The sequence below is a fragment of the Syzygium oleosum genome, unplaced genomic scaffold (assembly GCF_021117445.2).
Source record: "Syzygium oleosum isolate NSW1041296 unplaced genomic scaffold, Sole_v2.1 Sole_v2.17, whole genome shotgun sequence".
In the NCBI taxonomy this organism is placed as follows: Eukaryota; Viridiplantae; Streptophyta; class Magnoliopsida; order Myrtales; family Myrtaceae; genus Syzygium; species Syzygium oleosum.
In genome coordinates this window covers 6,051,383-6,069,415 of record NW_026607501.1, presented here as the reverse complement: position 1 = coordinate 6,069,415, position 18,033 = coordinate 6,051,383, and the positions used below count along the sequence as shown (strand labels likewise).

The window sequence follows — 18,033 nt, the reverse complement described above, 5'->3', positions numbered from 1 at the left end:
TTCAATTTTTTTTTCCTTATCTTTCCTTTGGCCTGTGGTTGGCACTTGACCATGGCCGACAACTCGCCAGCCATAGGTGGGCCGCCCTCGAAGCCTTCGGTAAGAGTCCAGCCCTTGCTAGATCCAACGAGGGCCGCGACGCCCTCGTTGACCCTTGTCTATGGCCGGTTGCCGACCATGGCCAAGTATCATCCATAGGCCAAAGGAATGAGAAGGAAAAAAATTTAAAAAATAATAAAAAATTTAAAAAATTATTTAAAATGTCCAGGCCATGTCACGTCAGCAATGTCCAACCTAAATTGGCTAGATGGACTGAATTGGTACGAATTTAAAAATAATTAAAATTAAGTTGGTCCAATTGAAATATTTAGAATTAAATTAATATCAACGTAATAAATTTAGGACTTTTTTCGTACTTTTCCTTTTTTTTCTTGCCTTCGGGCCAGAAATGCCTCCACCCCTTTTGTTTTGTTCAATAATTATACTCGTAGAAACGCGTAATCTCAAGATGAAAGAACTTGTTATGAGAATCTTATGACCAAACCACGCCAACATTTTTATATGAGCTGGTCCAAAAGAGAACTTTCCTATGCCAAAGTCTCTCTCTCTCTCTCTCTCTCTCTCACGGCAGTTGGTAGTTGCAAGACTCCCCAGAAAAGAATATTTCACACAAAAGCCAGCCGTCACCATGAGTTCTTTAACACTCCATGAACAACTTCTTGTCTCCATAGAAACGTCACCCACACTACATCTCTGCACGTCCTTCCCTTACATGCCCACAACCATCTTAGCCCCAGAAAACAGAACGAAATCTTCTCTCTCTCTTCTCATAAAGTCAATCATATGACCATGAACAAATCGGCAGCCCACTACACAGATTGAATTCTGTCTCCTTAATCCTTATGACCGGAAAAACACGGTCGAAACCATCTTCTTTCAGGTTTCTTTCAGTTGCTCTGTGAACATCAACCATTGTTGCATCAAATGAACAGGAAGCATCAATGAAGACTCCACATTGCTTTCCACTTTCCATGCCGACCCTCGTCTTCCTCTGCCTACTCCTCTTCGTGTATTTTGCTTCTGCCCAAGGCGGCGACTTTCCATCGTCTTCTTCCACCGTAGGGCCTTACATGCCTCCCGACATCTATCTCGTAGATTGCGGTTCTCCTCAACAGACCAAGCTTGATGATGGGAGAATCTTCCTATCTGAACGCGATGCATCTCCTCTCTTGAGAACCAAGCAAGACGTACTAGCTCAGGTCGATTCCTTACCCACCGGTGACTCTTCTAGTTATCCTGCTTCTTCGCTTCCGTTGTACCGCACAGCAAGGATATTTCCTGATGAAGCCATCTACACATTCAAGGTTTCTCATGCGGGCCTCCATTGGGTCCGTCTCTACTTCCATCCGATTCCTTGCCCAACTTATAACCTCGTAAACGCTGTTTTCACGGTCACAGCCAATGAACTAGTTCTGTTGTATGACTTCAGCGTGACGGATATTTCTAAATTGGTGTTCAAAGAGTACCTTATAAGTGTTACTTCATCAGATACAATGCTCCTCAAATTTACATCTGAAAAGTCATTTTCTTTTGTCAATGCACTTGAGTTTGTGTCGGCACCAGACTCCCTCATTTCTGATACTGCAACTGCAGTTCTTCCACTCGGTGAGTTCACCGGTTTAACTACCTATGATTACGAAGTAACATACCGGCTGAACGTTGGAGGGTCCACTGTAAGTCCTTCTAACGACACACTATTTAGGACATGGCAGCCAGACAATGCATATATGACTTTCGCAGCAGGAGCTCAAAACGTCTCTGTACCTTTTGGCGTAATTAAGTATCCAAACTCAGGAGCCACAGCATATACTGCTCCTTACTATGTCTATGCTACAGCAGACCAAATGGTAAATTCTGGGGTAAATCAGCAGAACTTCAATCTAACATGGCAGATGAGTGTCGATCCGAGTTTCTCATACATGATAAGGATGCATTTCTGTGATATAGTCAGCCAAAGCCTCAATCAACTGTACTTTGACTTGTACATCAATGGGTTGATGGGTGTATCCGGTCTTGACCTGTCATCCCTCACAGGAGGCCTAGCAGTACCTTACTATAAAGACTTTGTGCTTGATGCCTCAGCAATAAGAAATGGCTCCATCATGATTCAACTCGGTCCAGCAGCAACAGTCGACCCAAGCTCACCAAATGCAATCCTTAATGGGGTTGAAATCCTTAAGATGAGCAACTCTGCCAGAAGCCTGGACAGTGATCTGACAGCCGGTTCTTCCAAGGGACCAGGACCTCGAACAAGCAAGATAAAGATTATCGCAGCCATTGCCCTTGCAACTGGAATAACAGCCATGGTCTTGCTTGCCAAGACTTTTCTTGGGCAGAAGAAGAAGAGGCATCAATCTTGGAACCACATGAAGAGCTTCTCATCATGGTCCTCCCCTCTCAATAATAGCAAGGCTCATCTCTTGTCCAGTAGAACCAGCTACAGATCAAGCTTCCTCAGCTCCAGCAAGAGCAAGAGCGGTTTCTCGAGCTTTTTTGCAAGTGCTGGTTTTGGCCGGTTGTTCACCTTCAAAGAATTACAGGAAGCAACGCAAAATTTTGATGAGAAGGCAGTTATTGGAGTCGGCGGGTTTGGCAAAGTCTACCTTGGAGCTTTGGAAGATGGAACAAAAGTTGCAATTAAGCGTGGAAGCCCTTCATCACAGCAAGGCATCAACGAGTTCCAAACTGAGATACAGATGCTCTCCAGGGTCAGGCACCGTCACCTTGTTTCACTCATTGGATATTGTGATGAGAACTCGGAAATGATTCTTGTGTATGAATACATGGCAAACGGACCCCTCCGCGACCACCTTTACGGTTCAAGCCTTCCCCCACTTTCCTGGAAACAGAGGCTTGAGATCTGCATTGGTGCAGCCCGGGGTTTGCACTATCTCCATACTGGTGCAGCCCAAGGCATCATACACCGTGATGTGAAGACAACAAATATTCTCCTGGACGAGAATTTTGTAGCCAAAGTTTCAGATTTTGGGTTGTCTAAAGCAGCACCTAATTTGGACCAAACCCATGTGAGCACGGCTGTGAAGGGCAGTTTTGGTTACCTTGATCCTGAGTACTTTAGGCGACAGCAACTCTCTGACAAATCTGATGTCTACTCTTTTGGAGTAGTGCTTTTTGAGGTACTATGTGCAAGGCCAGCCATAAATCCTGCATTACCAAGAGAGCAGGTCAGCTTGGCTGAGTGGGCAATGCAGTGGCACAGAAAGGGGATGCTTGAGAAAATAATCGATCCTCACATCTCCGGGAAAATATGCCTTCAAGCACTTAAGAAGTATGCAGAAGCTGCAGAGAAATGTCTCGCAGAATATGGTGTTGATAGGCCTGCAATGAGTGATGTTCTGTGGAACCTCGAGTCAGCATTGCAGCTCGAAGAGGCCTCCGCCTCCCCTGGTTGTGATCCCCCAGAGGGAGGATTGCAAGTCTGAGAAGTCTAGCATACAAGACATGCTGCCTCTATTCACCGGCTTTGAATAGTTTTAAGTTCATTATGTATGTTTTGCCATGGAGAACTTAATCCACTCAAACTTTCTTTTGGTAATCTGATTCTCGCTTCTCAGTTTCCATCATTCTAAAATTCATAGATGCTATAGCGCTTCCTTCTCCTTGTATTCCTTCGAGTGAATAGCCAGAAACTTGGAGATAATGTTCTCTGTGATCATTGCTTCAACGTCTTTTTACCACTGATTCAACGATTACTGATTAAGCCATGGCACCTGTTATGTATATCCTTCATTCTTTAATGAAGGGTTAAAGATTCCATGACCTTGTCCTTACTGGATCTGTCTTTCAGAGATCGTTTGAGCAAGCTTAACCTGTTTCTGTTTGTCGGAATTTTTGGATAGTTCGAGAGCAATTATTTTATGTATAATATTCTCCTTTTCATCAGCAATAGGATCATCTTACGATAGACATAGTATCAATATTTTACATGGTACACAAAAGCAGAAAAGGCAGAATATTAAAGTTTGGCGTGGTCCGTCTCCCAATTGGTACTTTCCACTTGCCAGCACATCTCCAGATTTCTGGCACAACTCTGTTATTATGAGAAGACAAGGTTCTGTTGCAAAAGAAATTATCAATGAAAGAAATAGTTTTCGGCAATTAGCAGCAATTGGGATTAGCAGAAAATGCAATATGAAAGTGATAATTCCTCATAATTCCTTTCTCTGTCAATCAATTAAATTATCAATGTGAATTACCTCCCTAACAAGCTGATTGATTTTTTGCATAAGGGGAAAAAAGAGCACAAAAGCAAGCAGATCAATAAATTAGGAAGGAAAGTCACATTGGAGTCCTCAATTATTAAAAGGAAAATGATGTATTGCTGATAGCAAGAGTTCTAGTTGATAGTTTTACTGTGTTTAGATTACCTCTCTTCTAGTAATTATTGCCACTCTAGAATAACTGCAACCGGGCAAGGAAACTGGCACAAAGATCAATAAAGAGTACTTGGGGACCTGTAAGTCTCTGGAGGTCCAGTAGGTAATTCTCTTCACAAGTTTTATACAGCTGCGTGATAACAACCAAGTAAATATTAGTAATGTCGACCAGATAACATTGTCAACACAGTGAGCCAATTCATTGTCCAAAGACAGAAGTACTTTCATGGATAAGGCACAACATACGTAATTCTCTCCAATCCTGTTTGATTAATACCCGTAAACAAAATTATCTGTAGCTAAGATAAGCTATGACTGCATATGCTCAACAGTGACATCCAGCCCACTGCAACTGAAAATGATGTTTGCTATCCAGTAATCCATCAACTAACAGACGTTTAGATGAGAAGGTGGCACTCTCACAGAATTTAATGAGCTATGGGAGTAGAGATCCTACATTTGAATTCTAGGGACCCTGATTTTCCTTCCTACTTAAGATCTATATTCACAGTTTGAGCTTAGAGAAAACTGCCCGTCCAAACACAAGTGGAAGAGTTAAGTGTGCCTAGATATGACGCCATGTTATTATCCCCTATCTTAAACTTTTAGAAATGTAACTGCAATTTAGAAGTCTACTTCATAAACTTTGGACAAGAGTATGATGGCTTTAGAACGGCAATCCATGTGCAAAGTTGAGAAGGGAAATGAGGAGAAATAGAGAAACAATTGGGAGGGTTGAAGTACCTGCAATTCAAACTTGACAGTGTTCTGAGACACTTCATTAGTCTGGATGGTTGCAGGTTCATTGCCTAAATGGAGGCCATTATGCTGACAATTTTTAGTAAGGTCTTGAACTTGACCACCTTGAGACCACATGCACTTGATGTTGTAGTGTCCAATCTTTTTCCAGCAGACATTTAGCTGACGTAGTGCATTCAGAACTTCTACCATAATATGATGAGGTTGCAGTCCAAACTGAAAAATCAGACCAATAACCATGGTTAGACTGAAAAATAATTGCATAAATATAATGACCATAAGGTTGAAAAGACTCCTGTAGATATCTTATGGATCTATTTCATGAGTATAAAGCCTGTAACTTAATTGCATATGAGTACTCCTGTTGATGTCACACCTTGCTCATTGCATTGTACAAATTTCAACCCGATAACTGTGGCTAGTTAGTTTATTATCTTTCCGTTAAACACAAATTAAACCTAGGGCAAGGATTATTTGGGTTCAACTATGGGGATCAGTGTGCGACTGAATTATCGAGTTGGTCTACAACTTGTCACCGGTGATTCCTTCTACTTCTCATCAGATAAAACTTAAGTTGCAATTCAAAGGGTTAAGCTCAGTAAAAAGAATGAGCTTGTTGCCACTCATTCACAGTATATCTTGCGTATATCGCAAACATTGCAAAATAATTAAGCAAAATTCCAGGCAAAGAGCACGCTGAGGCTCAAACATCCACAAGATTTCATGATTTAGCAACTCAATTTACGCTATGAAGGTCTCAAACTATTTTCACATTAACAAATAATCAGATTTCTTATTGAATATGTATCCATTAGATAAATGGAATGCTATTTTGCTGCTTGCGTTAGCTTTTGCATTTCATGTGGAGGAAACAAGAAAGTACACATACAAGTCAGACATCACAACAAGTTCAGTACATTGTTTTACTTGCAGAATAAATATACTGTTCAACAATTCACACAAGGTGATCATATAAACCTGAAATCCGAGACCCCATCTTCCCACACTTGGTGACTGAGTAGTCTGATGTTCTATAAGCTGCTGGGCAACAGATACCGAAAACCCACCGCTGTGAACAGCAGATGAAATAAGTCCCTGGAAAATAGCAGAGAAAATTCAAGGTGAAAGCCACGCCCAAATCGTTGAAATAATTACAAATGATTTCAAGATTTGATAAACTGAAACACATACTCATTTTTAGAACTCATAATCCTTGAACAAACTGAAATGTTTTCAAGACTTTGATATATCCCTGATCCTAATGCCTCAAAGTTTACCTATTCAAAAAAGATTTTGTTTACTAGCACTCTGAGGTACTTGTTGACTAGCCAAATGAGAAAAATGTTGCAGTTTTCAAGATATTTGAATCTCTAATGATGCATGTAATCGGTGCTTTAAAACTTAAAATTTCCTCATCAAGTATGCTTAAAGCACTTGTAAGCCATCTGTGTATCAGCTAAGTTCCCGCTATCACCCGATCAAGAATTTGGTTTACATAGAAATGATGATCTAATTTTTTCAACAAAATGGAAGAGTTGCAAGCTCTGTGCTTAACAAGATGCTTATCAAATCATCTGTGCCGTGTTTTTCTCTAGAGAGAAATCATGCGCCAATCTAATGGCATCCGAACCATGTTCCCACCTATCAGGATTATTGCCGTACAAATTAAGAGACTTTAGGAACTTTTGCAACCATTAATCTAAAATTATGAGAGATATACCAGATACCTTTTGTAAAGTACAAACATATCGAGAAACAGGAGAACAATGCTTAAGGGCCTCAAAGCTGTGAAGCCATTGCTCTCCGGATGCATGTATGACATGCACAGCACAACTAAAACTGATAAAATGCACATAGTTGGGGGGGAAAAAAGATATACGAACCGCACTATTATCGAGCTCTGCACCATAAACGTTATTACCAGAGATATAGTTGTCTAACAGCAAGTAATACGACACTGTAGCCTGAAATAATCCAAAGAAGAAAGTTATTATGGATATCTAATAAACAGAGACCAAAATTTGATCAGATGGGAGAGCACATCATCTTGTATCCTGTTTTGAAGAGATTGAACCACGTGGTTCCTGTTAAAACCCAACGTAACCGTACGGTCAAGTATTTCTTCATCAACCTGTGTTAGTATGGAAGCAGGATCAGGAATAACAAACCACGAACTGGATCAGGAACATCCATACATTCTGAATGCAATTTTTTTGCTTGAGTCTGAATCTTTTGTATTTATAAGCCTCTTTGGAGACAATGATTGAGACGTCACTATTGAGATTAGCAATTACACTACACCTGGAAGATCAATTGAAAGTCCAGATCCTTTAGGCTGTAGCTACATACTTCAAAATTTTTTGTAAAAGAATTATTAGAAAGTCCATTCCAAAAGCTTAAACTATTAGCTGGAGAGAGAATTTAGAGAGTCCAATCAAAAAGCTTAAGCTATTAGGTGGGAAAATATAACTGTATCTAAGTGCTATTTGTTAAAGGGTATAATGATCTTTGGGATTTTGATGTGTATATATACTGTATTTTCTGATCAATAAAATATATATCATTATTCTTCTTACATGGTATCAGAGCCTAAACCCTAAAATTACCGTCGTCCACCACCAACCACCGTAGAACCCAAGGTCGGCGACCTCATCCACTGTAGAACCCAAGACCGGCAACCTCATACAAGGCCGGCGACCTCATCCCGGCGTCCGGCGAGCGCGGCGAGCCGGTTTGAGGTCGTCCAGGCCGGCGAGCGCGGCGAGCCGGACCCGAGGTCGTCCGGGCCCGGCGGCGCCGGCGAGCCAGACCTGAGGTCGTCCAGGCCCGGCGACCCCATTTCCGGCGCCGATTTAAGTCCTCCAGGCGTCGATCGAAGGTTTCCAGGCCAGGCGACCCACTTCGACGTCTTCTGACGTCACTAAGTGAGGAGCGGCCCCTTCTGATGGCTGCTGATTGAAGTGGAATCGAAAAAGAAGAAGAAGAAGGAGGAGGAGGAGGAGGTGAATGTGTTCTAAAGTTTGACTTGGTTGCTGATATGCTTGAGGGAAGGGAGATTATTGCTGTGTATGTTGGTTTGGATGATTGGATGTGATGTTGGTTTGGCTAATTGGCTGATTACGTGTAGTGCTATACATGTAGATTGAGAGGGGGGGCTGAGTACTGTTGCGTATAACTACTGATGTACTGAACTGATGTGCTGATTGGTTCGGATTTGGTCGATCATTTTGAAGTTGTTGTGATAGGTTGTAGAGTTTTGTTCCTGGTTTAGTGTGAGTGATTATGGCAGATAAGAACAAAGGAGTATTGACTGAAGTCGTATCTACATCTTCTAATCGTTTGACTGAGGAAAAATTAGCTGGGATCACCAACTTTCAGCATTGGAAGAGAATTGTGGTGATAGTATTGACCGGAAGAGAGCAAAATCACCATTTGACAGGTGCACGAACTGCTGCTGATACTAAATGGGATACCATGGATGCCAGAATTCTTGGGCAAATGTGGAATTCTATGGAATCTCACGTGGCTGCCTTAGTTACACATGCCACTACTGTTAAGGATTTGTGGGATTACTTGAATGTCCTTTATTCTGGGGAAAATAATCTCTCAAGGATCTATGAAATCTCCCAAGATTTCTTTAGAGCTGACAGAAAGAATCGGTCTCTTACTCAATTTTTTGCTGATTTTAAACAAATGTATGAGGAGTTTAATCATCTTTTGCCAATTACCTCTGATGTTAAGATGATGCAGGAGCAACGAGAACAATTGGCTGTTATGGGATTTTTGGGAGCACTTGGACCAGAGTTCAATGCAGTTCGTTCACAAATTCTTGGAGGAAATACCGTGCCTTCACTAACAGAGACCTTTTCTCGGGTCTTAAGGGTTTCACGTGAGTCATCTAAGGATATATCCCCCATAGGTGATAGTTCTGCCTTGGCAATCCAAGGAAATCGAGGTGGTGGTCAAGGTTGTGGTGGTGGTCGTAGTGGCCGTGGCTTTAATAGTGGTGGTAGTGGCCGTGGATTCAATAGAGGCCAATCACAGTCATATGGTAGCATCTCTAGTGACAAAGGGAGTAATACCGGACCTGCACGAACATGTCATTATTGTGGTATGCCTGGACATATTCAGCGTTTTTGCTATAAGCTTCATGGAAAGCCCCCTCATTCGGCTGTCGCTAATGTAGCCAATGCAGTAGAGTTGGGTGTTTCTTCGCAGTCTTCTGAAGGAGGAACACTGATTAGAATGTCAGAAGAGGAACTTGCTAGGTACAATCAGTTCCAGATTTCTCAGCCAATTTCCTCTTCCACAGCTACTTTTGCTCAGACAGGTAATGCAACAGCATGTCTTTCCTCTACCTCTCGCCCCTGGGTCATTGATTCAGGTGCTACCGATCATATGACTGGATCTTCAGGTATCTTTTCTGTCTTTCACGAGTCTTCGTCTAGTGTTACATTAGCTGATGGCTCTCTGTCCACAGTAAAAGGGATAGGCACAGTACTACTGACATCCTCCATATCTTTATCCTCTATCATGTACCTCCCAAATTTTCCATTTAACCTTATGTCCGTTGGTCATCTTACCAAAGAATATAACTGTTCTATAACCTTCTATCCTGATTCCTGTGTTTTTCAGGATTTGAAGACGAAGAAGACGATTGGTAAAGGACATATGTCAGGGGGACTACATGTGTTTGATAATGCTACCAGTGTAGCTTGTTCAGCAGTTTCTCCACATCAAGTTCACTGTCGCTTGGGACATCCCTCTTTAGCAAGTTTGAAGAAACTTGATTCTCGGTTTCATTCTTTATCTAGTTTTGAGTGTGAGTCGTGTCAGTTTGGAAAATTGCATCGTATTAGTTATAGTCCAAGAGTCAATAAACAGGCTTCTCGGCCGTTTTCTTTAGTTCATTCTGATGTTTGGGGTCCATGTCCTACTGCTTCAAAGTTGGGTTTCAAGTACTTCGTGACTTTTGTAGATGACTATTCAAGAGCCACTTGGCTATATCTAATGAAAAGTCGTTCTGAATTATTCTCTATGTTTTGTGCGTTTGTTAATGAAGTACATACTCAATTTTCTGCTTCTGTTTGCATTCTTAGAAAATTGAGTATGTAACAGCAGTTTGTTAATGAATTATTCTCTAGGTATTTGCAACAGCAGTTTCATACAAAGGATTTGGGTCTTCTTAGATATTTTCTGGGTATCGAAGTAGCACGGGCGAAGAAAGGTATTTATATCTCACAACGAAAATATGTTCTGGATTTGCTTACAGAAACAGGTATGCTAGGTGCTAAACCACTGGATACACCAATGGAAGTGGGCTCTAAATTGACAGCAGAAGATGGTGAGCTGTTGGATGATCCGCAGAGGTATCGAAGACTTGTTGGAAAGCTAAATTATCTGACTATCACTCGACCTGATGTTTCTTTTCCGGTGAGTGTTGTGAGTCAATTTATGTCTTCTCCCCGTACCTCACATTGGGCTGCTGTAATCAAAATTTTGAGATACTTGAAGAAAGCTCCCGGTCGTGATCTCATTTATCAGGATCATGGTCACAGAAGGGTGGAAGCCTTCTCAGATGCTGATTGGGCAGGATCTCCTATAGATAGGAGGTCTACATCAAGGTATTGTACCTTTGTAGGAGGAAACCTAGTATCTTGGAAGAGTAAGAAGCAAAGTGTTGTGGCTAGATCAAGTGCAGAATCAGAATACAGAGCTATGGCTCAAGCTACCTGTGAGCTAGTTTGGATGCGTCAATTATTAGTTGAACTTGGATTTGAAGACCCTGCGCCAATGGAGTTGTGGTGTGATAATCGAGCAGCTGTCCATATTGCCTCAAATCCAGTTTTCCATGAGCGTACCAAGCATATCGAAGTTGATTGCCACTTTGTCCGTGAGAAACTTCAAGCTAGAGTTATTTCTACTAGTCATGTTAGGACCGGTGAACAACTAGCTGATATTTTTACCAAATCTCTAGGGGGAAGTAGGATTGAGTATATCTGTAACAAGCTGGGCATGCTTGATATCCATGCTCCAGCTTGAGGGGGAGTGTTAAAGGGTATAATGGTCTTTGGGATTTTGATGTGTATATATACCGTATTTTCTGATCAATAAAATATATATCATTATTCTTCTTACACTATTGAAATCCCATAGATGAGCAATGTGTGATGACTTTAACAATAGATCATATAGGGCAAAGGGATATCTAACTTTTTTGAAGGGCCATTACCCCAAAGGTACAAACAGGATTCCATGATGCCAAGTGCGACAGCTTCTCTCTAGTCATCTCTGGGGAACTCATTTTTCTCATCTGGCTATATCTTGACTACAGGCAGGTGCCTCATCCCTCAATAGAAGCACATCGAAAAGGAGCATGCTTCTTCTGTTATCAGTAGGAGAAAAAATCTAAATACAGTCCAATTCTTCTTTTTCTACAACTCATCATTAGCTTACACCCATTATCATTCATCTAAGTTTCCTACGGGGGGGATTTTTTTGGGGCATCATCTATTGGTCTCGCCAATATCTTTTCATGTTTTGTCAGCATATCTCAGCTTCGGAAAACCATAAAGCTTGCCAAAGTTTCAGATCGAATTTGAAAACACCCTCTGGGAAATGACCCAAAAGGCGCAACCAGAGGATTACAGATGAAAGTGAGTTAAATATTAGTTCTTAGGAGGCTAATTACCCCAATCAGCCTTGCCATGAGTGGGACTTACAAGGTATAAACTATTTGGATCTGATAAATGACATGACAAGGAAAAAATAAAATTTTAAATTATCAATGGACCCTTCTCATCAAACTCAAGGACTTAACGTTTTAATAAATATCGAGCACAAAAACAAGGGCACAACTGTTTCATCCCAATATTTTGCACCAAAATATAGGATGTGGATCAACTTATAGATTCAAAATGGAGGAAAGACCACTTTGGAATGCCGCCATTCAACCAAAAAGACATGTACCTTCTTCGTGTGATGTGTTATATCTGGCAAAGCAGCAGCCAGATAATAAGGAAGATTTGCTAAGAACCAAGGATGTTGACGAATTTCAGGAATGGTTATCCGCTTTAAAGGGTCAACAACAATCATCCTCTCAATCAAATCCCTTGCTCCAGAAGTTAAATGACTTGGAAAAGTATAAACTCCACTCTGAAAGAATTGCCATCAGCTAAAATATTGTCAGTGTGACAACTTCAGTAAAAGATCATGTCAACTTATTGAACTAAAGCACTACATAACCTAGTGAACATGAATCCACGACAAGCCCCCTAACGTGGAATCGAATTAAAAAATACGTAAAATCCCACAGTATGTGCGGATTAAAATACAATCACTGATACCTTTACTTTATTATAGAGGTTAGGTAAGCTTTCATCATCGAAAGGAAGAGCGCCGCAAAGAAGGACATATAAGATGATACCACAACTCCAGACGTCAACCTCTGGCCCTGCATAAAGCTTACCAGAGATAACCTGCACATGAGAATCCGTTCAGCTGAAACATGGCCCTTCTAGCAAGCTAAAACCGTTGGATAATAACAGAATCCACTCAGAAGAGTTAAAACGCACCTCTGGAGCAGCATAATTTGGACTACCGCAACTTGTTTTTAGAAAATAGCCATCACGCATAATATTACTCAAGCCAAAATCAGCAATTTTCACATTGCCATTAGAATCCAATAGAAGATTCTCAGGCTTAAGGTCTCGATGAACCACCCTATATTTGTGGCAGTACTCTAAACCCGAAATGATCTGTTTCCAGAAAGATCCCGACAGATATATTAAAGACTTATTGGGAGGCAAAAGCACATTCCTATATAAAAAGATTGAAAGGCTGATGCATGCATAGATAGATGCAACAACTGACTGGTATTGCTACCTGCTGAAAAAACTTCCGTGCTTCATCCTCTCTGATCCTTCTATTCTCGACAATATAATCAAACAACTCCCCACGTTCTGCATACTCCATGACAACATATACATCAGTCATGGTCTCTATGATCTCATATAGCCTGATAATATAAGGATGCTCCAGCAGTTTGCCTATCTTAATCTCCCGACCGACTGTAATAAATCCCTTGACATTAGTATCAATTCAACCCTCGAAAACTATCAAGCATCTCAGCAAATGAAAGAAGAGAGCTTGGCTGCCAATACAGACATACCTTTTTCCTCCATGCGCTTTTCCCTCATTTTGTGACGGTTAAGAATTTTAATGGCCACTTTGATACCAGTTAGTCTATGCTTTGCAACTTTCACTTTGCCAAATGCACCGTGGCCAATGTTTCTTATTAGCCAATAATTCTTCAGGGATGGGTCCTCACTAGACCTTGTTCGCCGAAAGGGTTGTTCCATTGTCTTTTCCTGAGAAGTTGGGAAAGAAAGAGATAATTCTTTATAGAAAATATTGGTAAAAATATAATTTAGTTAATAATATTTCTTAAAGCACAAGACAAGATACTTAAGATAAAATTGCATCATTCAGCTGTAACAAAGCAGTTGCTAGATCATCTTCTTCCACTTCATTTGTGTGGCTAAAAGAAAAAAAAAAATAACGAAATAGACAATCAAAAGTACAGCAGGACTGGATACCTACATGCAATTCGGACATATTGGGCGATCAATCAACAAATCTTCCACCAAAGGGAGTTTGGATGCAAAAAATTTTCGTGTTTAATTTGTTTTCAAGTCAAGTGGAGATTTTACGAAACAATTATCCACACCCCCCCCCCCCCCCCCAATACCAACAAAAAAAGATCTAGTGAAACTTCAAGGGCATCAACAAAGGGGAATGGAAATGTATCAGAGTAACAATTCCATACACGTGTACAAAGAGAGCCACGGTATTTATAAGGCATGCCAGCTGTGCATGCTACCTATGAAATAGCGCATGCATACACGAAACAAGGGAGTTGGTATTTAAGAAATGAAAGCTGACGCGAAACTGAAAATCTTCCAGGCACGGTTGAAATAATGACCGTCTAATGATACAGAATACTTTGTTACTTTAGGTTACCCTTCCAGCAGCATTATTCATCAATGAAGCAAAACATAATAAAAAATCCGCCTTGGAGTATTCATATGAAAGCCTTTGACCATCATTTGAGTTTGTGACCATATCACAGAACATTTTAGCCTAAAGATCATGGCCAAACAGAAGATACACTGAGCACAAGATATCATTGAGACAACAACTTGACAAAAATCAAGTAGAACTACATGGACCAAAGGTAATAAGAAGAACAACATACTTTATTTTGAAATATGAATTCACCAGTCACCACCAATAAAGAAGTATGGAATTCTGTTGCTTTCTGAGAGTAAAGATTTCATATCTTTATTGAAAATACGACGCAAGCGATTCGACCAAACAACCTAACCCCGCTCAATGTTAGAAGAAGCCATAAGAAAGCTAACAGCATGACAATTAAAATAGCACAGTACATTTCTCTTACATCTTCAACTCTTCAATTAGTATACACCAAATAAATCTCCAGATGTCTTAACATATAAATCACTGCTTTTCCACCTACTTCACAAGCCATTTTGAATAGACCGAGCCTGTCCAAGAAGCAGCAAACTCTTGATTTGCAAGGGATTGATTAGACTGCCTTTTTTTCAACATCTGGACATCATCTGTTTCTAAAGCTGACGAGTGATTATGTATCACTAACTAAGCAGGAATCCGAGTTCTTTCTTCTAAAGATAAATACGATCAAACTGTCCATTTCTCAAGCTTATTGGTCTCCATAAAAGAATTTCAGAGACACCCATCAACCACTTACCCAAGTGACACAGGAAAAAAGACGGAATTCTAGGGAAAAAAATAACATCACCCCAAAACCGGAACAAACAAACAAACTACAAACCCCAAACCATTAAGCAAGAAAGAGATATTAAGACCACATCATGAACCACGACCGAATGCCAACATGCAAAAATGAAGTTTTGACGTATCATGCACATATATGCGCAAGGACGCATGCAAGAAGACTATTCTGCATACACACGTCAATAGCTGCCTCTACAGGAGGACTGATAATAACACGTATCCAATATTTCTCACTTCCCACACTAATACGCTTCTCTTTCTAGTAGAATTCCGAAAAAAAAAAAAAAAACACCATCCAAGCGACTATCCAAAAGACCGGTCACACAACGAGACTGAAGCTTTCAACAAGTTCGCAGACATGGGAAAAAGAGAATCGCGAACCCACAGAGACAGTAAGCACAAACCCAGGGAAAAAACTAGACCCAACAATAAATATCAAAAAAGAAGACAAAAAAAGAAAGAATCCCGCATCGACGACTCACAGCACACTCAGAACACTGACACGGGTGGGGGGGCGCAAAAAAGCACGCACCAGAACGGAGACGAGGAATCCGCCGCGAGCGAAGGGCCTCCGCCACGGAGCAGACGATGCTTGCCAACACCACCTCGACCCAGCTGCAGGATCCGAACGAAGGTGCCGATGGACGTCGACGCACGGAACCAACAAGAACAAGGAACTCCGCCATTACCGCAATTTAAGGAAGGTCTCGGTCGTGTATAAAACAATGGTTTTATGTCAACATCCTATCAAAGTGGCCAGCTTGTGTCCGACGCACTGATCTTTGTCTCCTTCGAATTGCCTCTTCTGCCTGGAACGACAGGCCGTTTGGGCCCCCGAGAATCGGGCCGGGCTATCCGGACCTTGTTTGGGCCGTGGTTTTGGGCTCCGGCAATTGGGCCCGTGTACGGTTTTGCAAATTTAATGATTAACGCTAATCATGGCCCAATCATAGATGGGTTGATTTCACTTTTTGAGTCAAGGCCCCGGCCCTCGCCAAATCTAGGCGAGGGCCGTGACCCCCTCCCCCAGAGGGCATCGGCGTCACGGCCCTCGTTGGCCAACAGTCGAGGGTGTAGCAGCGCCCCTCGCCTGTGGCCCGGGACATCGGTTTTAAAAAAGAAAAGAAAAAGAAAAAAATATTAATGAAAAATCTATAAAATATTTAAATTTTATCAAAAAATTGCCAAAATCAGCTTCGGTCGTGCCACGTAGGACGGCGGTGTCATGGTCAGCGATTTCTAGGCAAATTGACCGAATGGACTTAATTGGCAAAATTGAAAGGTTCATGCTAAATTGGCAAAAGTATAATAGGATTATGACTTTTTAGACAATTTTCCCAATTCAAATTATATGTCGAGAGATAAAATTTTATTTTTTATGGCCAAAATGTCATGAGAATATTGACCCCACATAAATAAGGGTTAATATCATTAAAACGCCATGACACATTTATCACAAAATAATCTTCGTCTCACAAAAAAAAATTCCAAACCAGCACCTCGCAATAACGCATTTACTCAAAATCAGTTTTTGTCCCGCGAAAAATTCCAAACCGGTATCCCTGATGCGAGTCTACCCTCCTCCATTAGCATCCGTCCAATATCCCGTAACAAATGCATCGGCAATAATTTCTCGAGAAATCTACCCAAAAACAAAAAAAAAAAAAAAAAAAAGCCAAGCAGATGTAGAATGCAAGTGCAAGACTATGCTATTTTAGGCATGGCTTTAGTTTTGGTTATCGAGTTATAATTTCTAGCTTGCATTAATTTCTTGGTTCTATATGGATTCCCAACAAATCCTCTTAAACTAGAAGGTCAATAATGTCGACCCTTCACCTAAGCATATAAAAATAGATTTCTCCATTATAAATTCCTTATATCTCAAACTACCATATAATAAGAGGAATAATCTCAAAAACGAGAGTTCTCATGCCCCCACCAAACCAACTTGGTCAAAGGGGGGGCATTTCATCATCTTTGAAGGCTTCCGATTAGTTAGCTGATAGTCCACTCAAACGACCCGAGTAGTACAAACCCAAGTGAGGCTTTTCCTCTTCACCATACGACACTTTTATTTTATAAAACGTCGGTTGGGGTAGATTTCTGATGTATGTATTCCACATATCTTGTCCTCCAATGTTTCTCTGTTTATTTAGGGTTTTTTTCTTTACTTTGTATGAACTCAATAGATATTGTGCTTTGGGATTGGTTAACGCGTTCTATCATTAGGGTCATCATCCATGGACGTCACGTTGTCAACACCCATCCAAAGAAAAAATTGGGAATCTGATCGGTTCGGTTATAGATCGGTTTCAGGGTCAATTAGTTTGGTTCCCGATTCCAAAAATTAGGAACCGACTCGGACAGAGTATGTTACAAGTTCTTAGTTTGGAACTTACTTACAGTGGAACCAATCACTTATAATTACCGGTCTATTCGAGTATGTTGTAATTTTACGAACCGAAGAGGGGACATATCTGGCCTAGGCCTATAGCTCTTTTTGCTGCAATTTATTTAATCCCCGCATGCTTTCTTTGTTTCTTGTTCAATTAACTCTCAAATCCTCCTATTTTAGATGGTTAGCATGTGTTGACTGAGTTCCTAAGAAACTTGTATGAGCTTCCCACTTCACTCATAGCCAAACCGAAAAACAAAGGAAAGGTCCTCTCTTTTAATATGCCTTCTGAATCGATCTATTCTCTGGGTCAAATTGCCTTCTAAATCAATCTATGCTCAAGAAAGAAGGTGGTGAAAATCATACTTCGTCAACTTTAGCAATCTTCCATCTATGCCTAGTGCTTGGTCAACCCCACCAATGATTTCCTTTTGTGGGTGACAATCGTTTCTTTTCTATATAAAGCCCAAATTTAAGAGGAAGGACAGAGCTCAAGTCATTGGTGCAGCCATCAAAAGGAAGCTAACCAATGACAGATGCTTTGGATAGACACTGTTTGATCTCATGTAAATACTGTATGTCCGA

General features: G+C 40.9%; 2 protein-coding genes across 2 annotated transcripts; one reads left to right on the top strand and one right to left on the bottom strand.

Moving 5' to 3' along the window:
* The first annotated feature begins 467 nt into the window (after nucleotides 1-467).
* On the top strand, nucleotides 468-3,793 carry LOC115691115 (probable receptor-like protein kinase At5g61350). The gene has a single exon (XM_030617697.2). The coding sequence runs from the start codon at nucleotides 1,002-1,004 to the stop codon at nucleotides 3,501-3,503; it is 2,502 nt and encodes an 833-aa protein (XP_030473557.2). The 5' UTR covers nucleotides 468-1,001; the 3' UTR covers nucleotides 3,504-3,793.
* Nucleotides 3,794-3,954: 161 nt separating this feature from the next.
* On the bottom strand, nucleotides 3,955-15,808 carry LOC115691083 (SNF1-related protein kinase catalytic subunit alpha KIN10-like). The gene is made up of 12 exons (XM_056319110.1): nucleotides 15,586-15,808; nucleotides 13,387-13,585; nucleotides 13,101-13,285; nucleotides 12,791-12,973; nucleotides 12,563-12,694; nucleotides 12,186-12,371; nucleotides 7,258-7,347; nucleotides 7,100-7,180; nucleotides 6,195-6,311; nucleotides 5,202-5,432; nucleotides 4,449-4,587; nucleotides 3,955-4,135 (listed from the first exon to the last, which is right to left on the bottom strand). Exons 2-11 carry the CDS (start codon nucleotides 13,574-13,576, stop codon nucleotides 4,474-4,476), a joined length of 1,509 nt encoding a protein of 502 aa, XP_056175085.1. The 5' UTR covers nucleotides 13,577-13,585; nucleotides 15,586-15,808; the 3' UTR covers nucleotides 3,955-4,135; nucleotides 4,449-4,473.
* Nucleotides 15,809-18,033: the final 2,225 nt, after the last annotated feature.

Coding starts and splice junctions, on each gene's coding strand:
- LOC115691115 (XM_030617697.2), top strand. CDS start 1,002: ATGAAGACTCCACATTGCTTTCCACTTTCCATGCCGACCCTCGTCTTC.
- LOC115691083 (XM_056319110.1), bottom strand. CDS start 13,576: ATGGAACAACCCTTTCGGCGAACAAGGTCTAGTGAGGACCCATCCCTG. Junction 5,433..6,194: donor GATGGGGTCTCGGATTTCAG/GTTTATATGATC, acceptor CTGATTTTTCAG/TTTGGACTGCAACCTCATCA. Junction 4,588..5,201: donor CTGTCAAGTTTGAATTGCAG/GTACTTCAACCC, acceptor GTTATCACGCAG/CTGTATAAAACTTGTGAAGA.